This window comes from Rhincodon typus, chromosome 3, assembly GCF_021869965.1.
Source record: "Rhincodon typus isolate 14 chromosome 3, sRhiTyp1.1, whole genome shotgun sequence".
Taxonomy (NCBI): domain Eukaryota; kingdom Metazoa; phylum Chordata; class Chondrichthyes; order Orectolobiformes; family Rhincodontidae; genus Rhincodon; species Rhincodon typus.
Genome location: NC_063334.1, coordinates 120,727,183 through 120,742,583, shown reverse-complemented (window position 1 = coordinate 120,742,583; position 15,401 = coordinate 120,727,183). Strand labels below are relative to the sequence as shown.

Here is a 15,401-nt window from a genome sequence, read left to right as displayed (position 1 = left end):
CCCCCTTTTCTGATGAAGGGTCTAGGCCCGAAACGTCAGCCTCTCTGCTCCTATGATGCTGCTTGGCCTGCTGTGTTCATCCAGCCCTGCACCTTGTTGTCTCGGATTCTCCAGCATCTGCAGTTCCTACTATCTCCTCACATACCCTGTATACTTCCCACCCCTTACCTTAAATCTATGCTCCCGATGTCTGATCCCTCCACCAAGAGGAAGAGTTTATTCCATCTATGCCCCTCATAATTTAATAATCTCAATAATGTTCTCCCTTAGACTCCTCTGCTCCAAGGAAATCAACCCCAATCTATCCAATTTCTCTTCATAACTAAAACTGTACAGCTGAGGCAACTCCTATCTAGTGATAGAAGCTACAGACTATTCAGCCTTTCTGATTGATACCCGCTTTCAACGGAACAAAATGTACACCCAGCCTCGTCAACTACTACCTTGCAGCTGGGTCAAAGTCCTGAAGCTCCCAACTCAATAGTTGTATAAGTACCTGTACACAAGGAGACAGGTAAGGGGCAAGAAATACTGGTCTCATCAGTTACTGCTCATGAAATAATGCATTTTATGATAAATAACCCACTAGGTCTTCCCACATTCTTGTTAATCTTTTATTGCATTCCACCATACCTCTAAATATGCTTTTTTTGTAATGTGGAAAACAGAACAGCACACAGTAACTCCCAAACGTAGACTGACTAAACCTCTGTACAAGTTTTGTGTAACTTTGTTGTATAGTCAACATGATGCCTCACCCAGATGTGTCCTGCTCAGGTTCTGCTTGAACCATGTTCCTCAGACTGGCGTCAGCTAGTGCTTGGGTGAAGTGCGTATAGGGTGCCATGAAACAGTAGTGGTATAGACCTGGCCTCAAATTGGAAGAGCCCAAGCGCTGCACTTTTCCTTGGGATTTGCTGGGATTGGAAGAGGAGCCATCATATTGCGATGCTAGATTTGTTCCAAACAGCGTCTTCAATAACTGGAGTTCAAAGATTTAAGTATTAAACACACACAAGTAAGAACCACAAAAAAAAAGGCAAAAAAACGATGAGCAAATGGGGAGAACAAGGAGGAAAAAAAAACACACATTTGGTATAGGGACAGAGAGAGAGCAGAATTTGATTATTTAAGGTTCAAAACTGCCTTCATTTTAATACCGAGGTCTGGTGTTTTATTCAAGGCCCGTTGGTCACTGGTGCAAGAGTACACACGTCATTTATTCATTCACAGATGTGGGCGTTGCAGGCTGGGCCAGCATTTATTACCCATCTCTAGTTTTAATTTAAATAAATCTGAGTATTACTCAAAGAGAGAGGCATTCTGTCAAAGTTTTTCATCTTGCACTTACAAGGATAGGTACAAGAATGATAAATATCAAAGGTGACAATAATTCACATTGCGTGAGAAAAGGAGCACTGAATTTTGGCAGGTTGGTTTTGATTGGTCAAGGTGTTGTCATGGCCAAAGCACCAAGAAACTACTGTTCCCCATGATTCTTTGTTCAAAACAGGTGCAATGTCTGGACATATCCCTTTTGCCTGCAAAGGCAGAGCTCTGCAAATGAATATATGTAGCTTCTCAAGACTGCAAATCAGATATATTTGAAGATAGACTGATGTGAAACTAGTTGTTTGAGCAATTCTTAGCACAATTGGGATTATGCAGTAATTGCTGCCTAATCATGGAAACACATCTAATATGTTTGGGAAAAGAGTGGGTGAGGTAGAAAACATTTCATCTTTCAAAATAACATAAATATTTGAATCAGTGTTATACTGGACTACAGGGGAAAGAGACCAGGTAGAATAGCGTTTTGGGTTGCATCATCCAACTTTCGAGGTGACAACAGCATCGATATAAAAGAGGAGGAAATAAAAACACAAACCAGAACTCAGCCAGTGAAAGAAATTTCCTGCCACATAGACATACTGTGCAATTCATACAAGGGCAGGTATTCAGAAACTGGTTTACCTGCTGTACACAGATAGTGGCTGCCATGGGTTCCCTGCAGAAACAGGACTTCAGATAGCCAAGGATCTCTTCCACACACTGCAATAGGATTTGAAACAACGTTAGGTATTAGATCAGTTACAGTGACTGCAGATTGGTGAATGTTGAAAACACACATGAGACGGAGTTCATTTTATTGAGGCAGCTGTCACATCCTTAAGGGCATCAGTTAAACCTGCATTTGGTATACAACACAACTGCAAAGCATAATGGATAAGCTCAGATGAATCCTAAAGTTCTACACAAGTTACATTATGTCAAAAATATGATGGAAAGGCTGATTCAACGCAAGGAAAGATCTTTTGTTTAAATGGCATTACAGTATGGGTAAACTCAAGGCAATTAGCCTTTGAAACTTGTGCGCATTGAAGTTGCAGTGAAATGACATCAGTGTATATCAAACCTAATCAGCAGCCACTGTTGACAAATAAGCAGACGATCAAGATGTAACCTTCTGTCTTAAGCTAAGGAGTGTATACAGAAAAGAAAGCATGAAAAGTCCCACCCACCCTCATTTCAAACTATTAGCAGAACATTCTCTCTCATGTGTTTTCCAGACTTCCCCTTAAGTGCATTTAAGGAGAAATTGGTGGAAGTACTGAATTTAGATCTCCATGTGTCATAGCAAAGGTAATTGTTTAAAATAGGAGTTTCTAATGTAGAGGTTAACAATGGCACAAAAGAAGACAACAATGGTACTCAACAATGTTAGCTAACCAGAGTAGGCATAAACGTGTCACAGAGTCCTACACTGGCCAAAAACAACACTTTATTTTAATCCTATAGCCTTGAATACTTTGGCATCACATGGAATAGTACAGCTTAGGAACAGGCCCTTCAGCACACCACATTGGTGCTGACCATGATGCCATTCTAAACTAATCCCATTTGCCTGCATATGACCTGCATCCCTCTAATGTGTTTGTTCATGTGGCTCTCTGATTTAAGCAGTTCTTAAATGTTACGAGGGTTTCTGTGTCTACCACCTTGACAGACAATGAGTTCCAGATAAATCTATGTTCACTGGTCATTTTCCCTCTACCAAGGGAGGGGATCAATTCTGTTGTCTTGGCTGGACAGCTGGTGTGCGATGCAGAGCAACGCCAGCACTGTGGGTTCAATTCCCGAACGCACGCGTTACAGTGAAGGATTCTCCTCCCCAGTCGCATCTCTCGCCTGGGATGAGGTGACCGCATGCAGCCCTATAGTCTGGTGAGGCTTTACCTATTTATCACCATGGGAAAAAGTTCCTTCCTGTTAAGCCTATCTAATGCTCTTCATATTTTATACAGAATTAGCATTAGCTGTTATTGTCACACATACGCAATGAATATAGTGAAAAGTTTATATGTCACCACTCACAGCACCAACTTAGATGCAAAAGGTATGTAGGTACAGCTTCTATAGACAAGATCTGAGACAATACAAAAAGAAAATGTCCAGCACTTTGGAAATAAAAGTTCAGAACAACAGACACAATAGCAGCATTGAAGAACCATCTTAATATGTAATTAGGAAGGAAATAGAGGGAAATGGATCCCACTGTTTTAGTATGGAAGGGCAAAATGTGCCAGCACAGGCTTGGGAGGGCCGAACAGCCTGTTCTGTGCTGTTGTTCTTTGGTTCTTTGTTCTTTTTGCAGTACTGTGCTTGGACTCCCAGATTCATCTGCATCCTTGAGCTGAGCAATCTCTCACCGTGTAGATAACATGCTTCATTTTTATTTTTGCCAAATTGGACAATTCCACTTTTTTATTTCATATTATACTCTATTTACCAGATGTTTACCCAATTACTTAACCTGTCTACATCTTTTTGGAATCTCCATGTCCTCCTCCACAACATACTTTTCTACCTCTCTCTGTGTCATCAGCAAATTTGGCAATCATACCTTGCATCCCTTCATGCAATCCACTTTTGCAAATTCTAAAAATTTAGCACTGGACATTGATCTCTGTGACGTACTGCTTGTCACATCTTGCCCACCGGAAAATGACCAAAATTAGAGTGAGCCAGGAAGACATAGAAATTATAGGTCAATTAAGGCATAAGGGAGTTTGGCAAGTTTGGATGATATTTGGAATCTGATGAACCAGGTAAATATGTGTTGAGGGTGGAAATTAAAATATGGGGTAAGATATCATAGTTGCTGCTGAGACATGATTGAGAGAGGAGCAGATTGAGTAGTTCAGTATTCCAGAATTCTTGAAATGCATCCAGGAGCGCGTTTAGGCCAGTACATAGCAGGCTCTGCAAGAGAGTCTAATACAGAAATTGGTGGAGTAGGAAGTAGTGAGGGTGATAGCCTCAGATTACAGGAGGATATCGACGGGCTAGTCAGATGGACTGATATGTAGTAAACAGAATTCATTCTGAATAAGTGTGAGGTGATGCACTTGGGCAAGAGTAGGACCCATGGAAGTACTGAGGATCGGAGGGACTTGGTGTGCATGTCCACTGGTCCCTTTAGCTAGCTGGACAGGTAGATAAAGTGGTCAAGAAGGCATGTGGAATACTTATTTTTGTCAGTCGAGACGGAGAGTTTAACAGCATGTAAGTGATGCTGAACCTGTATAAAATGTTGGTTAAGTCACAGCTAGACTAATGTGTGCAGTTCTGGAATCCGCATTATAGGAGGGATATGATTGCACTGGAGAGGGTGCAGAGGAGATTTACCAGGATGTAGCCTAGGCGGGAGAGTTTGTTATGAAGACCAATTGGATAGACTGTGGTTGTCCTCCATGGAGTAGGAGACTGAGTGGGAACATGATTAAGCTCTGGCGAGCAACTATTCCTGTCCTCCAGCGAGCACTGACTCCTGGTCCGTCTCAGCAGCCTCCCTGTGTGGCGTGGCGATCTCCAGCCTCCCACAGCGGCCTCCCCGTGTGGCATCCTCAGCCCGGTGTGGCGGTCTGAAGCGATCTCTCAGCATCATGATCTTTGAGGTGAAGACGGGTGGAGTGTGGAGCCAGGCCCCAGGTGGTTCTTCAATGCGGCTATTGTGTCTGCTTCCATCACCACCTCTGGCAGCGCGTTCCAGGCACTTTTCTGTGGAAAAACCGGTCTCGTCCATCCCTCTTTTAAACTCTTCCCCCTGCTTGCACCTTGAACCTGTGTCCACTAGTAATTGACCCCACCATCCTGGGAAAAAGCCTCGCTTTCCACTTTATGCATGCCACTCACAATCTTATAAACTTCTATCAGGATATCCCTCAACCTCCTGCGTTCCAGCGAAAACAAACCCAGTCTATCCAATTTTTCTTCATAGGTAAACTCCCCCAACATCCTGGTAAACCTTTTCTGTACCATCTCCAAAGCGTCCACATCCTTCTGGTGGTGTGGTGACCAGAACCAGAAAAAGCTAAGATGATGATATAGCATGCTGCTAGGAAAGTTAAATTTTATAGCACGAGAAACTAAATATGAAAGTATGTTTCAGTTATACATGGAATTGGGGAGACCACATCTGAGCACTGTACTTGTTTCCTTACTTAAGGAAGGAAATGAATTCATTGGAAGCAGCTCAAAGACAGTCTATTGGATTAATACCTGGAAAGGTCAAATGAGTAAAGGTTGACAGAGTGTATATGGAAAGGATGTTTCCTTTTGTGAGAAATACAAGAACTAAGATTATTATTTTTAAAAAAATTAGAAGTGCACCCATTTAAGACAGTGATGAGTTTTCTCCCCCCTCACAGACAGTTGCGGGTCTTTGGAACTCCCTTCCTCAAAAGGTGGTGGAAGCAGAGTCTGAAACATTTTAAGTCAGAGGTAGTTAAGGTCTTGATAAACAAGGCAGGATAAAGTTTATCGGACGTGGATGAGAACGCAAATAATCAGATAAACAATTTTCTTATTGAACAGTGGAGTAGGTTCAAGGAGCTGAATGGCCTATTCCTGCTCCTAATTTGTAGGCTGGTATGCATCATTGCTCATCACCTCAAACATTCCATGTGGTAGTGAGCACCACGTTATCACTGGGGGAAATAAAGCTCCTCCTGGTTTCTTATTGGAACTCTTCGTGACTATTATATATCTATTTCACAGTTTTGATCTCCACACAAGTGGAAACATTTTCTTTAAGTCAAACCTATCAAACCCCATTATAATTTTAAAGAGCTCTAATTGGTCACTCCCCAGCTTTCTCTTATTAAAGAGGGAAAAAAGATAACTTCAAATTGTTCAATCAATCCTGATAAGTAAAAGCAATCAGCTGTACGTAGGACTTAGAGTTAGATGGCCATTCTACCTTGTTGCTGCTTCTAATTCCATTCTTGGAAATCTTTGCTGCTCTCTTTTCACTGTCTCTATACACTTTTGTAATACAGAGATCAGGCAACATGAAGTCAGTCCATGCTATAACCAAGGTTCACTGCAGATTTAACACAACTTGTCTACAGAAAACCAATTTACCTTCCCAATGTCCGGCAATGTTGCAATCTCAAGAAGCTGAGATAAAACATCCAAAGCTCCTCGCAAGAAACTGCCAAACTTTTCATTATTGTTCTGAAGATCCAGAGTAACCTGAAACAGAAGGAAAACATTTAATATAGAATACATAATTGAACTGCAAAATGAGAAATTTTGTTATAGAAGATAAGGAAAAATATTTTGAGTTAGGGTCAGTAACCAGAGGATTTAAAGTAATTTACCAGTTAGTTTCACACACAACTCTTAGAGCCGGTGGACAGTGGGATTTATATTCTCAGTGCGGGGTGGATTTCAAGACAGCTTTCAGGGTGAAATGGCTAGAGTACTACCCTATACATCAACTGCTGCTCACTATTTGTTAAATCTAAACACGATCCTGCCCAGTGAAGCGGTTGAAGCTACCTCACTGAACGTTTTTAAGGCAAGACTATAAATTTTTGAACAGTAAAGAAATCAAGGGTTATGGTGAGTGGGTGGGTAAGTGGAGCGGAGTCTCAAAAAGATCAGCCATGATCTTATTAAATGGCGGGGCAGGCTCGAGGGGCCAGATGGCCTACTCCTGCCCCTAGTTCTTATTCACAGAGCTCAAATTTTTTGTAAGATGACGGAAGTATAAAACAGCATCCCTGGGATAAGACTGGAAGCTGCACATGCAGCTTCAACTGTATACTTAAAATAAACAAAAAGTCCTGCCAGTCTTGCTTGCTAAAGGATAGCTTCTTTCAAACTGAAGTCCTTGGACACTGAAGTATTCACAGCGGATTAGTATTCATCGACTAAGCTCTTTCAGCATTTCTTTGATGCTCGCACGTTATTTCTGTTGCTAGTTTCTGTTCAATAAGTCTTATTTCCTTTTGAGTAACAGCATGATATTTGTGAATGTGAAGTCAGCAGGTCCCTGAAGAGCATCAGCGTTGGTCGGACATTCGGAGGAGTGCGTCAATAATTATAGGGGCAAGCTGGGCTGCTGCCAGTAAATTTTCAAGTGTTTCAGTTTGGCTGTCATATCTGCTCTAATGTTCAATTAAACCAGGGTTATTTGTATTTCGAATTCCACATTCCCATCTTTTCCCAATAAATTGACTTCTTTGCCGAACGAGTGTCGGCCTACCTCTGACTTGAAGTTATTCAATGTCCACACCTGTACCATCTTCTCAAATAGAACTCTGAAGCTGTATAAATCAAAAAAAATTTCTCATCTGACATAAAAAGGCAACCTACAACTTTTTTTAAACAGTGCTGCCTAGTTTTGGACTCAGCAACGAGAGAAATAATCCTTTCCACGTCCACCTTGTCAAGACCATTCAGGATCTAATACACTTTAATCCGGTCTCTCCTCATTCTATAAAGGTCCAGTGGAAACAAGCCCAGGCTGTCCAATCCTTCTTTGTAAGGCAGCTCACTCATTTGAGGTATCAATCTAATAAATCTCCTCTGAACCACCTCCAACACATTTATATTAATCCTTAATTAAGGCAACCAAATCTGCATACAGTATTTGAGATGTGGTCTCATCAATGCCCTGTATAACCGAAATTCAACATTCTTACTTCTATTTTTAATTGTCTTGTATTAAAGGATAGCATACCATTAGACTTCTTAATTCCATGCAGTGCCTGCATACAAACAATTATATTAGGACAACTAGGTCCCTCTGCAGTTTAGATTTCTGCAATAATTCTCAGCTAAGTAATACTCTGCTTTTTATTCTTCCAGCCAAAGTGAACAGCTTCACATTATTCTCCAGAGATAGTGAGAACTGCCGATGCTGGAGTCAGAGATAACACAGCAGGTCAGACAGCATCAGAGGAGCAGGAAAGCTGACGTTTCAGGTCGGGACCCTTCTTCAGAAATTCTTCTGAAGCATCAGCAGTATGTGTGAAGAAAAAAAAAATCGGAGTTAACGTTTCAGGTCCGGACCCGAACTGTTAGCTCTGACTTTTTCTTCACAGATGCTGCCAGACTTGCTGAGCTTTTCCAGTAACTTCCGTTTTTATTGTGGTGTAAAAGGACAGCCAGCTCTCATTGTGCCTTCCACTTCCCCATCAATTTCTATTCAAATAATGATCTGCCTTCCTGTTTACTTTCCTACTTAGCTTTGTCTTGCCTGAAAATTTGGCTACCATCCCTTTGCTACCCTCATCTAGGTCATCATCATAAAAATTAAACAGGTGACATCCAGCCAATGAGGAAATTACCTACTTAGGCATACTTTGGTTTCTTTCAGCCACCAACCTTATAAGCATGCTATTACGTTAATCTTACATCATGAGCTTCAACTTTACGCTGTAACCTTTTACGTGGAACCTTGTCAAATGACCTATGAAAATCAATGAAATGAACATCTACAAGACAGTCCCCCCAACTTGTTCACAGCGCATGCTCCTCTTTCAAAACTCTCCAATAAATGGTAAAACACAACGTTTTCCTCTTGCAAAATTACTACCAGCCCACTCTTCGTAATCTTGTAATTACTTATATTGGCGTTTAACTGGGAAAAATTGACAGTCTGTCAGTTTTTGACTTGTACTTCGCAGGGCATTTGCAAGAGTACCAATGTACCGCTTTTATACTGTATGACAAGACTGCTGATTGGTAGAGGTACTGCCATAGAGAATACTCCAGTAAGAACGACAGTTAACTGCCAGTCTTAGTTTAAATTTAAACTTGGTATGTTGACTCTGATTGGTCAAGGCATTGCCCTGAGAAATGAACCAAAGAATAGCTGTCACCTATTTTCTTAAATTAGGTCAGTTATTCCTAAACATGTATTTAACACCACTTCTAGAATGATCTATGGAATCAGCTTTCAAATAGACATTGCAAATCCTGGTAACTCCAAGTCTTTCACCAATGATTTTAACTCTCTTATGATCTACAATTATTAACCCACCTGCTAAAGGAACATACGGAAAAGTCAAGGGAGTAGGAGCTTGTCTTATATACACACCTGACATAGTCACAACAGGCCAAATATCTTCCTTCGGTTATTTCCTATAAATCACTTCAGCCTGATCTGATCACAAAAGAACAATTCAGAGACTTTTCCAACTGTTCTTATACCATCCTGATTCTCTGTACCTGAGGCTTGAGAACCATAGCATAGATTTTCCACAATATCAAATTGTTGTTTGAGGAAGTCAATCACTGCAACCCATGTTTTTGCTTTTGACATTTAAAACCCATATAAACAATTTAATTCCATTCCAAATAAGATTCATGTTGGACATGAAACAATAATATTGTTGTTTCACTCTCTGCAGATGCTACATCTGAGTTTCCCCAGCACTTTGTTTTTATTTCAGATTTCCAGCATCCAGTGTACTTGACTTTTATAAAAATAAAGATACCAATCATACCCACAATAGAGACACAGACCAGTGGCACCTTCTCCAACATTAAATTACTGGTTGTGTGAAATTACATTGGGCGTGGGAGCTGTGGCGGTATAACAGTACTTTTGTGCTGGTACCTTGTAATTTGCATACGTTGCCTTCAAGACATCATGCAACTTCAGATATGGAGGCAGGTGGTAAAAACTGCCAAGCGAGGTAGACTTGCTTGCTGGTGCAGCTCCAACAGCATCCGCAGGCCTGGCAGCTGCAAACAGAATAAATAACACACGGATAAACACTGAGTAAACATTTTAAAAAGTCCTTCTCGTATCTAAAGCAGGAGAACCAAACCGCAGAGGACACTTTTGCTTTAAAGACTGCTTTTTTATGTTTACTCATGGAATGCAGGCGTCACTAGCTCAGACAGCATAAATTGACATCTCCAATGATCTAGAAGAGGTGGTCATGAGCTGTATTCTGGAACCGCTACAGTCCCAGGGGTTCACAGAAACCCACAATACTATCAGAAAGAGACTTCCAGGACTGTGACCAAGCGACTGCAAAGGAATGGTCATGGTCAAGATGTGCGGTTTGGAGTGGAACCTGCAGCTTGTGGTGTCCACATACATCCACTGCCCTCTTCTGTAGTTGGAGGTCGCAGGTTTCGAAGATGCTATTGATGGAGTTTGGGTGAGTTACTGCATTGCATCTTGTAGATAGCATACACTATTACCATTGTGTATCAGTAATGAAGGAAGTGAATGCGTGAAGTGGTGGATAGAGGTCCAATCAAGTGGTATACTGTGTCCTGGATGATGTTAAGCTTCTTGACTGCTGTTGCAGCTGCACACATCCAGGCAAAGAGGAGAGTATTCCATTACACTCCTGGATTGTGACTTGCTGAGGGTGGACAGAAATTGGAGAGACTGGAGGCAAATTACTCACCAGAAAAGTGCATGCCTCTGACTTCCACCTTGTAGTCACAATATTTATATCGATAATGCAGTTTAGATTCTGGTCATTGGTAACCCCCAGGATGTTGATCATGGGACACTCAGCAATGACAATGGCATTGAACATCTGGGATGATGGTTTCATTCTCTCTTGTGGATACAAATATGGCTACAGCTACCAATTCAGGGTGCCCCAGGACCTGTTCTCCAGAAGAAACCTACTTCATTCAAGTCTGCCCTCACTCTAGGTGCCTGTTCCAATCGTGTCTCCATGTTTCCTTGTTTGGATATCAAATCTGTCCAAAAATTTCTAAAGTAGTCTATACCATGAAATATACATGGCAGTGAGCTCCACATTCTCACCACATTTTGTAAAGAGATGTCCAGTTTGCTATATTTGATCCATTCATAGCTACTGTGCTTACGTCCCTTCATCCTGCACTCGGGCACAAGGACTAACAGTTTCTTCTCATCCACTCTATTGCACAACTGTATAAAACATGTATTAGACCTGGAGTTGCTTTGCTAGGAATTTAAAAACAAAGCCCCAGTCTGCATAATCAAATTGAAGCTTTCAACTCCAAATAACCTGAGAAACCTTTCCTATTCTTGTCTTCCCCTGAAGGATGAGGCAGCAACAGGTGTCTCCCTGCAGCATACATCACTCAAGACCTCGTGCATTTGTTTGACACACACTCCAACCAAAGCTGCCGCAAGTACGTTTTCATTAAATTGATAATCAAAAGTAATTCTCCCTTCTTCATCCATGAATTCCTCACAGTGAATTGTAGAAAATGAATAAATCTTACAGATCATGGCAAATGTATAGCACTAAAATGAAAGCAAAATGCTGCAGATTGCTAGAAAACTGGAACACACACACTTCCATGAAGAAAGACGATCTAGTCAACATATTCTTGTTTGTGGGGCTTTAATGCGTACAGATTAACTGCTACATTTTCCTACATTACACAAATAACTGCACTTCAAACAAAACATTTCATCACCTGTAAAGTGCTTTGGAGTATCCTAAACTTGTGAAAGGTGTTAGAAGATAGTGGTGACATAGCTCTCATGCCCCTTGACTAACATTTCAGTGGCCAAGGCTAGTGTTCTGGGACATGGGCTCAAATTTCACCATGGTAGGTGTGGAATTTAAATTCAATTAATAAATCTGGAATTAAAAATCTAACCTCAGTAACGGTGACTGGCTGCAGCTATCATAAAAATCCATTGGTTTATTAAGTTAGGGACGGGAATCTGCCGTTATTTACTTGGTCTGGCTGACCCACAGCAATGTCATTGAATCACAGCTGCTCTCGAAAATTACCCAGCAAGACACTCAATCTCAAAGGCACTCAGGGATGGGCAATTAATGCTGACCTTGCCAGTGACAAACACATTCCATGAATTAAAGAAAAATGCAAGCTCTGCCCTTCGTAAAACTTTGATCCCGAGAGCCATAGCCGAACTGCTTGAGACGTTCATCTTTTCTCACCTGGGTTGGATTCAGTAATTTTCTTTGGACTCATTGGTGCAGTTGCCTGCTCTACTGATTCCTTCTCCTTTCCCTTGCGTCTGATTGGGCTGAGGGACGGCGTATTGGCAAGTGAAGGGAGAGTTGCCTGAAAAGTAAAGCACATTGAATTTTGGGCCACTGCTTCAATATTTAAGTTGTGAGATAAACTGCATTTTATGAATTAACAGTGCACTTTTCCCCACAAAGTTAATCACAATTACTACAAGATTATACACAATTATTAGTTTCAGTAATCCAAAACTTGTTTTCCTGCCCAAATTTTAAAACACAGAATGACCTTCAATATTTGTAATATCTTGTAACCCAAATGTTCACATGAGCTATCCAGTTGTGTAATGGCTTCACAGTGAACCTAATTGTGAAATCATGCAGTCAAGCTCAGATAATCCAGGTTTAATGCAGCATGTTATGATCAAATATATGTTGCATTAAGTGCTGTAGAAGTAGTTTCTAAATAATATTATAAAAGAGAATTAGATATATATTTCAAAAATAAATATTTCTGGATAATGAGCAAATTACATAAAGGATAGGGGAGAAATACGGTAGGATACAGAATGAGTTGAATAGCTCTTATGAAGTGCCAGCATTCGCACAGTGGGCCAAATGGTCACCTTCTGTACTGTATGGGCCAATGATTCTATGATGGTTAATCCAAAGAGAGTGTACCATACAGGGCAGGGGCTGAGGAAGAAGAGAGTGAGGGGTGTTTCAGATTTAAACTCTTGCTTGGACTGAGCTCCAATTTCAGCATGGATGAATAAAAGTGATTTCACCTCCCCTAAGTACACGAAGCGATGATTAGGGCTTTTGTTTCAGATTACACCACAGAAACACTTGCACGAAGCAGCCACGTGCACAGTCCAGAGATGACTAAAGCGGCAAATGAACCCTTGACTCTCATCATTCAGGCTCACAGATGACTAGCGGCCTCTTAGATGAGGGAGCAGATGCCTATAGGTGCGTAAACAAGCAAGGAGTCATTGTCTTCAGAAGGACGAGCAAAAACAAGTCAGGTGAATAGGAGGGTGCAGAGAGGAAACTACAGAATAATGTAAGAAACAGGGATGGGAGTTGGCAATACAGCCCATTGAGGCTTCTCTGCCATTCACTAAGATCATGGTCTTCCTTCAACTCCAATGTATCATGCAATCTGCACATCCTTTGTTTTAGTGCCCATACGCACTGTACTTTATATCTAAACAACACCAAATATACACAGGTACTCACACTGCTCTAACTCATGCTACACCTATTGCATGTTACCATTGCATGGAATAATGTATTCAAGTGTTTAATTCAGGTCACTTTCTAATATTGATCCTCTTTTGATTTAATACAGATTTAAAAAATACACATACCTTCAACACAGGACCAGGTGCAACATCATCGATGACATGTGCACAGATATTGATGACTTTCATCAGGTGAGAGAATAGTTGTTCCACCATCACAACCAAAGTCCTGTCAGCCAAGGCAGGCCATGACTCTTCAGGTTTGGTGGTTGTACTAGCATCATCTTCATTGCCCCATGGATTCTTCAGCGATTTGGGTGCAATAGCTGCCAACAGAACAAAAACATGAGGATTAAGCTCATTTCTCCATTGATTGGTCTTCAGAGGGAAGAATGTTTGTGACCAGTTTTGTTAAGCAGGAGTGAGACAGAAATAACATCACTGGACTAGTAATCCAGAGGCCCAGGATAATTCTTTGGGTAGATGGGTTCAAACCACACCATGACAATCGGTGGAATCTAAATTCAATTCAATCTGGAATACAATGCTTGCCTCAGTCATGATGACCATGAAGTATCACCAACTCTTGTAAAAACTCACCCAAAACACAAACATCCTTAAGGGAAAGAAATCTGCCTTCTTTACCCAGTCTGGCATACATGTGACCCACAGCCATGCAACTGATTCTTAAATGCCCTCTGAAATGACCAAGCAAACCACTCAATTCAAGGATAATTAGGGATGATTAACATGCTGGCCTTGTCAGCGATACCCACAGCCCATCACAGAAGAAAAGTAATCTTCATTTCCCTCTTAATGGTGGTAGCTGAAGGATGAGCACTGCTTCTTCTGGGATCTGCCTCTTCTGTAAAATGCACCTGGCTTAGGGAAGGTGGAGCAGGAAATAAACCAACTCAATCTCTTCTGATAGTTAACTGTAATCAACAACCCTGCTTCAAGTGTATACAGGATTTTTCAAGTCAATACAATCAGACAGCACCCATCTCAAGCTACCAGCTCAATTAAAGGTCAGTGCCTCCGGCTATTGAGTATTTAGCTAGAATAAGTGCCAATTAAAATTACATTGGTATGGCTGTCTTAGGATGCAAAACTTTCTGAACAGAGCTGAAAGCATCACCAAATGCAGGAAAGCTCATTGCTCTTCCATTTCCTATATTTTGGGGATATTACTAATCACGAAATTAGAATAGCATGAAGTATTCATGCATTTCCAACAATATATTGAAAAGCTGTGCGGAAGCAAAGAATAACAGTTTATGGACTTTTCCAATATTAGTGTCTGGAGGTTTGGTTTTGTCTGACCACTGATTGTGTAAATAGCTAAACTAAAAGTAACAAAAAAGAAGACTGTGCAGAAATTACAAATGAGAAAAACTGCACAAGCACAGCTGCTTTGAAAGAAGACTTTTAAAATTGGAGGTACTGCCCATGCATTTTCACTAAATCTACAACAGAAATGATTATGAGTAAAGGAAATAAAACCTCCAGGTGGAAAGAAGGGAAACATCTATGGGATAATAGTTTTCCTTCTGTATTTATTTGCAATACTTTCACAGAGGGTACATCATTGATGAGGCCAGCAGTTATTGACCATCTCTGATTGCATTGAGATAAACCTTGGTGAATGGGGATTTGAAATGTGTAAATTATAGGTTGCTATACTTCACACATCTCCTCAAAAAGGTGGAATAGCACAGCTCCCAGAGTACAGCAGCTAGTTAAAAAACAAAGGGTCTAGGTCTGCACCAAGTTCACCAATCTCAGCTGGACAGCAGTCATAAGATCACAGGTTGTAGCAGCAGCAAAAGACCATTCAGTCCATTGAGAGAGATAGTAGGAACTGCAGATGCTGGAGAATCCGAGACAACAAGGT

At 41.0% G+C, this 15,401-nt stretch overlaps 1 protein-coding gene across 1 annotated transcript in view; it reads right to left on the bottom strand.

The window, feature by feature from the left end:
* Positions 1-15,401, bottom strand: part of htt (huntingtin) — a gene marked incomplete at its 5' end in the record, with an annotated part of 85,294 nt that overhangs the window by 57,608 nt on the left and 12,285 nt on the right. Inside the window, 6 exons of the mRNA XM_048594096.1 lie at positions 759-982; positions 1,975-2,052; positions 6,427-6,537; positions 9,917-10,044; positions 12,231-12,357; positions 13,634-13,833. Coding sequence (XP_048450053.1) covers positions 759-982; positions 1,975-2,052; positions 6,427-6,537; positions 9,917-10,044; positions 12,231-12,357; positions 13,634-13,833 — 868 coding nt within the window. The remainder of the gene's footprint in view (positions 1-758; positions 983-1,974; positions 2,053-6,426; positions 6,538-9,916; positions 10,045-12,230; positions 12,358-13,633; positions 13,834-15,401) is intronic.